The 13,604-nt window shown below is 40.6% G+C and overlaps 1 protein-coding gene across 13 annotated transcripts in view; it reads right to left on the bottom strand.

Annotated features, from left to right (window-relative positions):
• Window positions 1–976: 976 nt before the first annotated feature.
• kmt2e (lysine (K)-specific methyltransferase 2E) overlaps window positions 977–13,604 on the bottom strand; it is a 115,581-nt gene continuing 102,953 nt past the window's right edge. For 12 of the 13 annotated variants that reach the window (XM_078235660.1, XM_078235667.1, XM_078235661.1 and 9 more), the window contains 4 exons: window positions 7,406–7,494; window positions 6,223–6,366; window positions 4,668–4,768; window positions 977–4,474 (listed from right to left, as the gene is read on the bottom strand). In XM_078235660.1, coding sequence (XP_078091786.1) covers window positions 2,636–4,474; window positions 4,668–4,768; window positions 6,223–6,366; window positions 7,406–7,494 — 2,173 coding nt within the window. In that variant the 3' untranslated portion in view covers window positions 977–2,635. Of the gene's footprint in view, window positions 4,475–4,667; window positions 4,769–5,598; window positions 5,684–6,222; window positions 6,367–7,405; window positions 7,495–13,604 lie in introns of all 13 variants that reach the window. The other variant, XR_013500187.1, reaches the window with a different exon arrangement.

The following is a 13,604-nucleotide window of genomic DNA, read 5'->3' as shown; positions in this document are numbered from 1 at the left end:
TTATTTGAGTATGATTGTGACAATGGCATGAATGAAGGTGCTAGTTGTAAATGCATGGAAGTGAGCAGTCTTCATGATAAAGAGGATGGAAGGACAGAAGCTCAGATCAGTCTGATTCAATGGATAGGGGTGGGGGGCAGTGGGGGTGTGAGAAGTGTCAACAGTAAGGCTGCAGGGCTGAAATCTTCAGCTTTGGCTTTCCCAATTGTTTAGCTGGTTACAAGTCGAGATAGCAAAGCTGAATTAGCAGGTTGTAAGGGTTTATACAAAAAGCACTGCCAAGATAGGTAGATACCATTGGTAAACATATGAAAGTTGACTCTTCCTTACCAAAATACTGTGATGCCAAGACCAGTCTCCACTTGTTGCAATTACTTGAAGATACACTTCTTAGTAGAAGGCAGAATCCAAAGTTTCTCAGTGCTTACAGGAATGGAGATTCAGCATCACTTTAAATAATCATAAACGCAACTTAAGCAGGATAGGGAAAAATGATTTACTTATTGAAACTTTGCAAAAGAGAGTGAGGGAAGTCAAGTGAGGAAGGGTGATTGAACAGAAGATATTAGGGCAGCATGTTGGCACAGTGGTTAGCACTGCTGCGTCACAGCACCAGGGACCCGGGTTCAATGCCCAGCTTGGGTCACTGTCTGTGTAGAGTTTGCATGTTCTCCCTGTGTCTGCGTGGGGTTCCTCCAGGTGCTCCAGTTTCCTCCCTCACTCCAAAGATGTGCGGGTTAGGTGGATCGGCCATGCTAAATTGTCCCTTAGTGTCAGGGGGACTAGCTAGGGTAAATGCATGGGGTTATGGGGATTGGGGCCTGGGTGGGATTGTAGTCGGTGCAGACTTGATGGGCCTAAAGACTTCCTTCTGCACTGTAGGAATCTGTGATCTTAAGATAAACCAAAAGATGAACTGAAGAACAATGAGAAGAGAAAAATAAATAAATAAATAGATGAAAACAATGGTAACATTAGCTTTATCGATTTAATAAATCAACATAACTATTTAGTTGCAAGGGGCGGCAAGAATCTGTATTGCGAGACTTGATCTGAAAAAGATTTTACATTGGGCAATGCTTCTCCACTCCTTGTAAAAGCTATTATTTATTTATGGATGATGAACAACTTTGCTTCAATGTTCATAAATTGTGAAATGAAAATCAATTGTCCTTATAGTTTTGGAACACAACAGGAAAAACATTTAAAAAGATCATTATTAGAACAGTTCATTAAAGGCAATGTTAGTTAATAGGGACATTTTAAAGTTTTTAAATGCTTCATCAATCAAGTATCTTTACTCACATGGTTATGGCACAATAATACTGAGCCACGGTTTAGGAAGAAGAATCAAAACTTAAAACCAGTGAACTTCTGGTAAATGGTATTTACATAAACCTGCAATGTTCTCATTGGCATCACTCCAACTGATCATTTTCCACAGCAGATAGTCTCAATTTTTCAACCTTCACAAATAGTGTGTATGTATGTGCGTGTCTATATTTTGATCATTTGTGATGAGATCAAAGGAATAAATAAATATGCACGAGACGCAGAGCCCAACAAATATGAGCTAATATAACCGTAAATATGAATCGATTTGCTGTTTCTGCAATCATGGAATTTTAACTTCGCATGTTAGCACAAAACCGTAACACTGCTGGACTCACTTGCAACCTAATCATTCTTTCCTCCTCCACCTGCACAATAATCACTGTTCAAGCACAATTATTTTAAAAAACACTAAGAAATATATATTACCAGACAAAATCCTAGGAGTCTGTATTTATAATTTGTAAAAAATGCAATTTACTGTGATTTATTAACATGGATTAAAATGCCCAACCAGTGCTGCAGTGTGACAGTATCTTAAAAAATTAAAATTCTTATACTAAGCTCACAGAGAACATACACATATTTGCAAAGGGACTTGAATGTACAACAGTATTCAAAAATGGGATAGAAGCATTGGCAAGTTTTACAAGCAAGGAAAAAAGTAAATGCACAATTATTTACATAACATCTGCCAGAAGAAATTAGAAATAATCTATACATTAAATTACTTTTCTACAAGAACCAATCAAGTAAAAGAACCATGTTTCACACCGCAACTGTTTCAAAACCTATATTGCATTGTTCTGCTATTGTTTAATAGGATACAAAGGAAAATAAAATGTTTTACTACAGAAAAGGGATTGAACAAAAAAAGTAAAAGTAAATTGCATGAGTGCCAACACTCCTTGGAAGTGCAGTTATATTTAACATACTTGAATAAAAAAATTTATACAAAACATTCAATAAATGCATTTTTAAATGCAACAATAAAATACTAAATTACAATTTTGAGCCAACCTGTGCACTACAACGTCAGTTAGGATGGCTGGAATGTCTACTTACAAAATAAAATCTGAAAAATGTTTTTCTTCTCACTGGCTTCACAAACACATATATACAGCTCCAACAGGAGTAAAATGTTTTTTTTAAGAAGTTGTGTGAAAGACAAATAAAGATGAGCACTGGTGATAAGTTTATTACAATGTCTGACTTAAGAAGTATCTTTAAAAGATACAGTACGTAAAATATTTACATCGTATTTTACAGAACAATGTTCAAAATGGGTCAGCACAGCCCCATTTTAGTGCCATCCTGAGCTGTGAAAATTGTTTTGCTGGAAAGACGGTGGCAATTGTGGTCTGGGAACAGAAATTTGTGGGGGTAATGCAGGCATCTGTTTAAGTCCCTGACCTGCATGTGCAAGTGGAACCACATTGGGAGATGGTGGATGGAATCCTGGGCCTGCAAGCGATGCAATACTATTTGCTCCTTGAGACTGGTGGTGAGAGCCTTGTCTTGGCAGTGAATGGTGAGATCCTGATCCTGCAGGCGGAAGCTGAGATCCTAGAGGAGCATGATGTGAAGGATGGTGACTCAAAGGCTGATGGCCCCCTGAAGGAAGATGGTGTGGTCCTTGAGGAGCTGGGTGATGAGATCCTTGTCCTGGAGCAACATGATGTCCTGATCCAAGAACTGGAGCTGGTGGTGGTGGAGGAGGAGGGGGTGGAGGAGGAGGGGGTGGAGGAGGGTGTGCTGAATTAAGTGCAATTTGATGCGATGTTGTAGTTCCAGAGGCTGAAAGAGATTGATGTCCTGTTGCAGAAGGTGGAGGAGGATGAACAGGTGCTGGCCCAGGAGGTGGCGGTGGTGGTGGATGATGTCCTGAAGGCTGAGCATGTAACAGTGGCCCTTGGGTTGGTGGTATGGGATGAACTGGACTAGTTACATGTGGCAATGGTGGTGGATGTGGGGCCTGTCCTTGAGGTGGAGGGTGATGAGGGCCTGGGAGAGGCACAAGATGTGGTCCTGATCCAGGTGACTGAGATACCAGAGGTGGTGGTGGGGGTTGTGTTGCAGATGATGAGGAAGAGTGATGTAGACCAGAACTCGAAGGTGTCAGATACTGCGCTGTAGAAGATGCATGATGTACAGAGGCAGCTGCTGCTGGTAACGACCCAGGAGTGTGCAATAAAGCAGGACTTGGAGATTTTGGGGGTCCTTGATGTATAATGGACCCAGGAGAAGGTTGAAGCAAGCATGCTCCAGACAGGGTCTGGGTTGGACTTGGTGCAGGAGCGAATGTTCCCTGCTGGGGAACATTTGTTCTCGGCTGATTAAAACTTTGAAAGTTCCCAGAAGGTTGCTGGTTTTGATAATAAGTAGGTGGTGGCGGTGGCGGAGGTGGTGGCGGCGGAGGTGGTGGGGGCACACTGCTGCTTGAATGTTGCTGGTTGAACTGACTCAGACTAGGCTGATGACCTGATGGTGTCGTCGATGAAGGATAAAACGTTGCACTTGTCTGTTGCTGTTGTGCTAAATTCCCAGGCTGCGCTGCCTGATAGTACACTTGCCCCACAGTAACAGGGGTTAAAAAAGATCCTCTGTGTGATGTGGCCTGTACAGTTCCCACTTGAGGCGATTGCGAATGAATTGTCCTGTATGATGATCCCAGCTGCTGTGACTGAGACTTTGGTGAATGTAAGTGCATCTGAGGCTGTGGTTGAGAACTTGATGAAAGATAGTTGGTCTGTCCAGGCGTATGAGGGGCTGGAGATTTAAGAGGATGCTCAGGATGTGGTGGGAGCACTGGACATTGAGTCTTCAATGGAAGCGAAGCTGATTGAGAATTAGATGGTTTTATCGAACTCTGGGACGGTGATGGACATGGATGCTGTGAATAATGTGGATTTCCAGACTGGCCATTAAAATTAACTTTTGAAATTGGTTGGGAATCAAACTGAAAATGCAATTTTTGCTGCGTCTCAGATTTAGTTTGACTCTGATTAGAAGTCTCTGTTATATTACTTGTACTTTCTAATTGGGAAGGATGAGATTGTGGCAGGGTCTGAGACTTCACCTGCAACTTTACCTGGGGCTGGGATGAAAACGCAGGAGACGATGGAGAAGGCATTTGTGCTGGCTGTTAATTTAAAAGAAAAAGTTTGAACATATCATTTAAACTGAACACAGCAAAAATAAACTGTATAATGCTTTTCATTATCCATTAAGAATACTGAGTCATAATTTTTATACAAGTTACTATATTGCATGCAGTATTAAAATGGCAGTACACATAATGCAATAACATTCTAAAGTAAACAATAGCAAATTACCTTGTTTAATTTTGAAGGGCTTATATTATGCTTTTGAGAACTCACTGGAGATGGACACTCCTTTTCAGCAATTTGTTCTGGGTTTTCCGCGTCTGAAATTTCTGCAGAAGTAGTAAGAAAATTAATCAATGCATTCTTAGAACAATTCTGAAAATGCAATCAAAAGCAACACAAAGTTGCTACCCTAAATTTATAAACAACAGCCATTTCTTCTTCCAATCTGGCACTTAATAAAACATTATATATAACGCTATGCAATATAAATAAGACATGTTGTTTGTCTCCAACATGCAGTAACTCATTAAGCAGTTATCACCACAGTTCATTATACCATTCCCCCCAAAGATTACAGGTAAAAATCTCACTAAAATTAGCTACACACAAAAATCTGGTTGAATTAGCATACTTAAGCAACTCTTAATTCTTCAGAAAAAATTGAACATCAGTTGAATATTGAATTCCATTAAGGTGGGGCTTTGAGTTGCGACTTATTTTCAGTAACTTCTATGTACAAATGAGGTTCTGGCAAAACTCACAGTAAACAGTATTCCTCTCTACATCAAATATATCCTTCAAACTATATAAAGTCATGGATGTTTTGTGAGCCATAACTAATGACTGTTGTGGCCAGTGCTTTTAAAGGAATACTCTACAGTCATAGTATACTATACCAGAATATTCCTTAAAGAAATATTTTTAATGGTTTCATATAAAGCCAGATCTCTCCCCTTGGATCAGCACTGGATGAGCTAGCAGAGTTGACGCATGATATCTCTCAGTGCTTGGTCACTTATTTCCAATATTCGTCAGGAATACTTAATTATTTTTCCTACTAGGATTCATGATAAAGCCACATGAAGATCTAAATTGCTCAGGCTGAATAATGGAGATTTCAACGTTAGACAGATATCCAAGTGTTTTGATCAATTACCTTTAGAAGACGGGTAGAAGTTTCACAGTTCTCTTCTTGAAGTTACACTTGTGTTCAGACACCTCCTCAGGAGGTAAGACATAAACTGGGGAAGATGCATGATGTTTAACTTGTACATTGCTTGGAGGAATGAGCAGACTTGAAGGGCAAATAACTCTTTCATCCCATATCTTTGCCTTTATAAGACCATTATACAGCCTTACTGTGGAGTATTCCTTTAAACTTATACCAGCAGAACTGCACAAACTACTAGACATTTGTCCTACAATATTCACACACCTAGCAGTTGTACTGAAGCAGAGGTAGTAATATAAATTCCAAAATACAAGAGAAATTCCAAGCACAAGGTGCACACATTTTTATTGCAGATTATATACATTTTGCCACATACATTATTTTATTTATAAGTACAAAGATGTATAATTTTAAAATTAATTTTACATTTCAGGTACGAACCCAGTTCATTTCTTCAACTGTATTCACATAAACAGTCAATTATTAGTGCAGGCAATATGGAGGAACAACAAGGGGACTCCAGTCTTGTATAGCAATAGAAATTTTGGTATATAACAGTTACAGGTCACAAAAATGGTGGAATGATTATGAAATGTCTTCTCTACTGACCTAGGTTAGGTTCACTGGGAGAGATGGCTGGGATCTTCAGCTGAAGACGTGGAATGGGTTTTGAACAGTGGGATGAAGATGGAGTTTGAAGATGAGACTGTGGCCAATGAGTTGATGTTGGACTATGTGTGGGTGAAATCATTCCTACAGATGGGAAGTCCCAATAACAGAGTATTAGAAATGATAGACTTGATTTTACTGAATAATTTACAGAAAAAAACCCTTTCAAATGTACTTTCAAATAAGTATTAAAGCTGTCACTGACTATTGATTATTATAAAGTCCTTTCACTCTAAACATACGTGGACACTATTGTAGATGGGCCATATCTTCATCATTTCTTTTGGATAGCACCAATAATATGAATCATATATTTGTCAACAAAATGACAATTCTGGTCAATCTGATGAGTTAATCCAAATGACAAGCAATTGGACCCAATGTCCCAAATGCTTTTCTTTAAATTGACTTTAAAAAGTGCCATAAGTTGTTTAATGTCTAAAACACATGGTATAGTAACACACAGACTTTGCAACTTCAAATTCAGCATTGAGAGAGCTCCATGGCAATTCTTAAAAATTGTTGAGGTATTCATCTTCCAATGAAGGACACGTGCCTTCAGTTTTCTCCAATTGTTTCTGTCCAGCTCATTTACATGTTTCTGGAGGATGGGAAAACATTACACCACCTCCAAATCTCTGCACGTGCACTCTTAGTGCAGCCTCTAGAAAATGCGTAACACATCAATTCAACTTTCCCTACCATTTTGTATAACATTCAACGTCCCACACCTAAGGTTAGGAATTGAGCATAATATTGCTATGCAGAAAGAACTCAACCTCTGCCTTTCCTACACCATGACACTAGGCACTTAAAAATCTTGAACAACCAAAAGCCTTACCGCTGACAGGTTGGATAGTTCCAGTTGCAGCCCTGATTGTTAATTCCAATCACCTGAACCTGCTCTATTAGTGCATTAACAACTACAGTCAAGTTTGTAATCATGCTGTCAAGTTAGCAGTGGCAAGTTAGCATCTATGTATGACCATTCCTTTCTTATGACAGGTTGTAGTATGCCAAGGGAAAAATCACATTCTTGGGAAGTTTCTGAATTGACATTAGAATCCAATAGTTTCCTTATGTCTATACAGTCCAAATTAAAGAAGAGATGTGTAACACTTACCACCTTCTTTTTCTTTTCTATGATCACTCAAAAGCAACGCTCTCTGATAGCTTCTTTCTCTTACTTTCTCGACTGAGGTTGAAGCAGTCCTTAAAATAAAATTTAGGAAGTTATCAAGAAATTGGTACCATGCAGCATTCTAAAGGCTTTAAAGGTTATTAGCCAATAAAACAATAGTTAACAGCATTTTCCAGCATGGGGTAGAGTTTTCACTAGGTTGATCTTATTTTTTTAAGATATAATTTGAGAGAAATAATGGTATCTGCAAGTTTTAAGTGTAAATCCAGTTTTTGTGCTGGTTTAAAAAACTTTGAGCTGGAAGCAGTCCGGTACATAAAACTGGTCATGCTCCCAGGCTGAATCAATCAGCATTGGGAGTTTTTACTAATTGCATTTGTTTGCAGGCCATTAGGAGGTTTGAAAAAACAATAAGCTGGTACTTGGGTGCGAAAAGGTGTGTTTTAAATGGCTTTGATTTCTTTTTAACTTAATTAAGAAACTGACGACTGTACACCATTAACAATTGGTTCTGTATAGTTTTTCAGTAATTTACAATCTGGTTACTTTGGGATGGAGAATTGACACTGGTTAAATATATATTTTTTGTGATAAACCCATTTTTAGCTATATTACTCAAACATATCCAGAAATATCTTATGAGGCATTTTTTTCTAAAAATATTTTTTAAAGGTGTCCAATTGCATTGGTTCATTCTAGATTTTGAGTTTGTCAATGTGCAAATGAGCTTCAGCAGAAACTCATTACCCAATTAGATAAATTAGTATGCATACAGGCATATACTGCACTAGAGTACAGAAGTCTTTCTCAAACAAAATGCCTAGTTGCTAATCCAGCAAGTTGGTTCTAAGTATATTTCCATGTTTTAGGTTTCAGACACACGTAAAAAGATTTTGGATTTTACTATGAAAAGGCTATCATTTCTTGGATGGCTTAAGGATTTTCACAATGTTCCCAAGTAACTTCTAGAATTACATAAAATATACAACACAGAAACAGGATATTTGGCCAAACCAGTCTGTACTAGTGTGTATATTCCATATGAGTCACCTACCGTTCAGTCAATCACATCTCAGTCTCTCAGCGTATCTTTCTTTTCCTCTCATCTACTCACTTATTTAGAGCACTTAAGTGATTGGTCTCAACCTTTGGTATTAAATTCCACATTTTAATTTAGAGGAGATGGTGGCCTAATGGTAATGCCAACAGACTAGCAATCCAGATGCCCAGGCTGATGCTTTGGGGACATGGGTTTGAATCCCACCACAGCAGCTGGTGGAATTTAAAAGCTGTCTTTGTAATAGTGAAATGAAATCATTGTCAATTGTCATAACAATCCATCTGGTTCACTACTTCCTTTTAGGGAAGGAAATCTGCTCTCTTTACCTGGTCTGACCTATATGTGTCTCCACAGCACTGTGGTTGACTCTGAAATGGCTGAGCAAGCCACTCAGTTGAATCAAACCACTTTGATGACTACAAAAAGGAACAAAACAGACAGATCACCCAGCATCGACCTAAGCACCAGAAGTGAAAATAGCAACCCCAGCCCTGTCGATGTTGCAAAGTCCTCCAGGCCAACATTTGGGGTACGTGCCAAATTTGTCCCACCCATCAGACAGCCCAGCAGAGGTAGTGTCACGGTGGAATGCAGTTGGAAGGGATTGCCCTGGGAATTCTCAGCATCGGCTCTGAACTTCATTGCATCAGGTCAAATATGAGTAAGGAAACCTCCTGCTGATTACTACCTAATGTGTCCGCCACGCTCAGCTGATGAATCTGTACTCCTCCACTTGGAGTAAGCATGGAGTGTGGTCAGGGCATAGAATGTACTCTAGGTGGGGGACTTTAACACCCATCGTCAAGAGTGGCTTGGTAGCACCATTACTGACTGAGCTGGCCAAGTACTAAAGTACACAGCTGCTGGAATGGTCTGCAGCAGGTGATGAGGGAATCAACAAGAGGGAAAATCCTACTTGGCCATGTCTTCACCAATCTACCTGTCGCAGATGTATCTGTCTACGACAATGCTGATAGGAGTGGCAACAACACAGTCCTTGCGGAGATGAAGTCCCACCTTTACATTGAGGATACCCTCCATTGTTTGGTGCCATCATGCTAAATGGGATCAATTTCAAACAAATCTAGCAACTCAAAACTGGGCATCCGTGAGGCGCTTTGGGCCATCAGCAACAAAATTGCATACAACCACAATCAGTAACCTCATGGCCTTGCATATCCCCCACTCTACCATTACCATCTGTAATGTCCTAACTATGTTCGGGGTTGTGGGTTTTAAACAAAAAGATGTGGTTTGCACGCATAGATTCAAACTAACAACATCAGATTTATTCTCGGAACATTTTCCTGTAAAGTAAAACAGCAGCCTTTGCTGACATCACGACCAAATTTTGTGATCAGTTCCAAAAGCAATCTGCAATCACTTAAATATATACCATCAAGCTGGGGATCTAGCCTGGTTCAATGAAGAGTGCAGGAAGGCATGCCAAGAGCTGTTTTCAATGGACAGAGCTAAGCGATCACACAACCAAGGGATTAGATCTAAGCTTTGTAGTCCGGCCACATCCAATGAACTGAAGGCACTGTTGCTAAGTTTGCAGATGATACAAAGATATGTCGAGGGACAGGTAGAATTGAGGAAGCAGGAGGGCTGCAGAAGGATTTGGACAGGTTAGGAAAGTAGGCAAAGAAGTGGCAGATAGAATACAATGTGGAAAAGTGAGAGGTTATGCACTTTGGAAGGAAGAATGGAGGCATAGACTATTTTCTAAATGGGAAAATGCTTAGGAAATCAGAAACACAAAGGGATTTGGGAGTCATTGTTCAAGATTCTCTTAAAGTTAACGTGCAGGTTCAGTCGGCAGTTTTAGGAAGGCAAATGCAATGTTAGAATTTATGTTGAGAGGGCTAGAATACAAGGGCAGGGTTGTACTTCTGAGGCTGTATAAGGCTCTGGTCAGACCCCATTTGGAGTATTGTGAGCAGTTGTGGACTCCATATCTAAGGAAGGATATGCTGGCCTTGGAAAGGATCCAGAGAAGGTTCACACGAATGATTCCCTGGAATGAAGAGCCTGTCGCATGAGGAATGGTTGAGGATTCTGGGTCTGTACTCGTTGGGAGTTTAGAAGAATGAAGGGGGATCTTATTGAAACTTACAGGATACTGCGAGGCCTGGATAGAGTGGACATGGACAGGATGTTTCCACTAGTAGGAAAAACTAGAACTAGAGGGCACAACCTCAGGCTACAGGGAATGATCCTTTAAAACAGAGATGAGGAGGAATTTCTTCAGCCAGAGAATGGTGAATCTGTGGAACTCTTTGCCGCAGAAGGCTGTGGAGGCCGGGTCATTGAGTGTCTTTAAGACAGAGATAGATAGGTTCTTCATTAATAAGGGGATCAGGGTTATGGGGAAAAGGCAGGAGAATGGAGATGAGAAAAATATCAGACATGATTGAATGGTGGAGCAGACTCGATGGGCTGAGTGGCCTAATTCTGCTCCTATGTCTTATGGTCTTATGATGTTGGACAACTAAACAACAAACTGAATGCTCCAAAAACATCCCCATCCTCAATGATGGGGGAGCCCTGCACATCAATGCAAAAAACAAGGCTGAAGCATTTGCAACAATCTTCAATCAGAAATGTCAAGTGGATTGTAGCCTATTCTTGAGCTCCCCAACACCACAGATACTATTCTTCGGCCAATTAGATTCACACCATGTGATATCAAGAAATGGCTGAAGGCATTGGATACTGCAAGGCTATGGGCCATGATAACATTCCAGCAACATGACTTGTGCTCTGGAACCAACTGCGCCCTTAGCCAAGCTATTCCAATAGACCTACAACATTGGCATCTACTGGGCACTTATGTGGAATGTGGAAAATTGCCCAGGTATGCCCTGTCCACAAAATGCAGGATAAGTCCAACAAGGCCAATTACCACACCATCAGACTAATCACGTTCTACAACGATGGAAGGGGTCACCAACAGTGTTCTCAAGCAGTACATATTCAGAAACACCCTGCTCAGTTTGGGTTCCACCAGGACCACTCAGCTCCTGGTCTCATTACAGACATGTTCCAAACATGAACAAAAAAGCTGAACTCAAGAGGTGAGTTGAGAGTGTGGTTCAAGGAGCTCTAGCAAAACTGCAATCAATAAGAATAAGGGGGGAATCTCTTCACTGGTTGGGAGTCATACCTAGCACTAAGGAAGATGATTGTGCTTGTTGGAGGTCAATAATCTCAGTTCCAGTATATCACTGTAGGAGTTCCTCAGAATAATGTCCTAGGCCCAATCATAATCAGCTGCTTCCCTTCATCATAAGGTCAGGTGGGGACGTTCACTGATGAGTGCACAACATCTAGCACCATTTGTGCCTCCTCAGATATTGAAGCAGTCTGTGCTCATATGCACAAGACCTGGACAACTTTCAGGTTTGGGCTGATGTGGTAAGTAATATTCACAACAGGCAATGACCATCTCCAACAAGAGAGGATCTAACAATCTCTCCTTGACATTCAATGGCACTACCATCACGGAATCTCCCATTATCAACATCCTGAGGGTAACTACTGAACAGAAACTGAGCTAGACCAGCTATACAAATACTGTAGTTACAAGAGCAGGTCAGAGGCTCGGTATTCTGCAGCAAGTAACTCACCTCCTGAATCCCCAAAGTCTGTCCATCATCTACAAGTCAAGAGTGTGATGGAATAATCTCCATTTGCCTGGATGAGTGCAGCTCCAACAACACTCAAACAAGCTCGACACCATCCAGGACAAAAGAACCCGCTTGTTTGGCACCCAATCCACCACCTTCAACATCCACCACAGATGCACAGTGGCAGCAGCACATACCATTTACAGGGTGCATTGCAGCAACTCACAAAAGCTCTTTCAACAGCACCTTCTAAACCATCTTGAAAGACAAGGGTGATGCATGGGAACACCACCATCTGCAAGTACCCCTCCAAGCCACAAACCACCCTGATTTGGAACTACATTGCTGTTCCTTCACTGTCGCAGGGTCAAATCCTGGAACGACTCTCAATTAGCACTGTGGGTGTACCTATATCACATGGACTCCAGCGGTTCAGGAAGGTGGCTCTCCACCACCTTCCCAAGGTCAATTAGAAATGGGTATTAAATTGCTGGCTTAATCAGTGACACCCATCACCCATGTCCCGGAAAGAATAAAAAAAAACACTCTGACATCCAATGTAATAGACTGATTTACAAAATACAAGTATTAGACTGAATTGATGTGCAGTTCAAAGGTAAAAAGCTGAGGGGTGGGGGTGGAAGTGGGCATAGGTGGTGGGGTCACGTCGCACTTGAAACATGTTGCCAATGCCAGTGGAAGTCCAGCGTTAAGTCTTGGAACAGCTGCTTACAGGACAGGATATATTCCAGGGTGTCTACATTTTGTCTGGGAATAAATTAAATAGAGTGTTCAATGATATCTATGTTAATAGACCGAGGTGGCACAGGTAAGTACAAAGTGCTAATTTGTGATAAAGAAGCAAGAAACTGTAAAACATGCACGAATAAGACAAAAGGAAAAATATTTCCAGATTTTGATGGACAAGTCATTGAAATCACTGATTCAGTGTTCATGGGTGTGCATAAAAGCAAATTAAATGTTGCAGTATATAATTAAACATGTAACCAATAAGATGAACGTTGTAATGCTGAAGTTGTACCTGGTTACTAGGTTGAATTTTGGTCTCTGTATTACAAGAAAGATGCAGAACGATTGGGTGAATTCAGAGGATGGTGAAGCTTAATTCTGAATTTACAGGGGTGAAGTTATGAAGAAAGATAATTTATCTTAGGACATTAATCTCTGCAAAAGAGAGGATGTGGGAAGGTTTGCCCCAGATCTTAACGTATCCACCATTTAAATTAAAGGGATCAGAAGAAAGTCAAATCAAGGTAGGACTTTCACGGTGAATAGTAGGACCTTAGGGACTTTGGAGTTCAGGTGCAGTCACAGGTAGATAGGGCAGTGACGGTGGCTTTTGGCATGCTTCATCAGTCAGGGCATTAAGTATAGAAATTGGGAAGTTATGTTGCAGTTCTACAGGATATTGGTGAGGCCGCACCTGGGGTATTGTGTTCAGTTTTGGTCACCTTGCTATAGGAAAGAT

The sequence above is a fragment of the Mustelus asterias genome, chromosome 19 (genome assembly GCF_964213995.1).
Source record: "Mustelus asterias chromosome 19, sMusAst1.hap1.1, whole genome shotgun sequence".
Lineage (NCBI taxonomy): Eukaryota > Metazoa > Chordata > Chondrichthyes > Carcharhiniformes > Triakidae > Mustelus > Mustelus asterias.
This window is presented reverse-complemented; position numbering and strand designations above follow the sequence as displayed.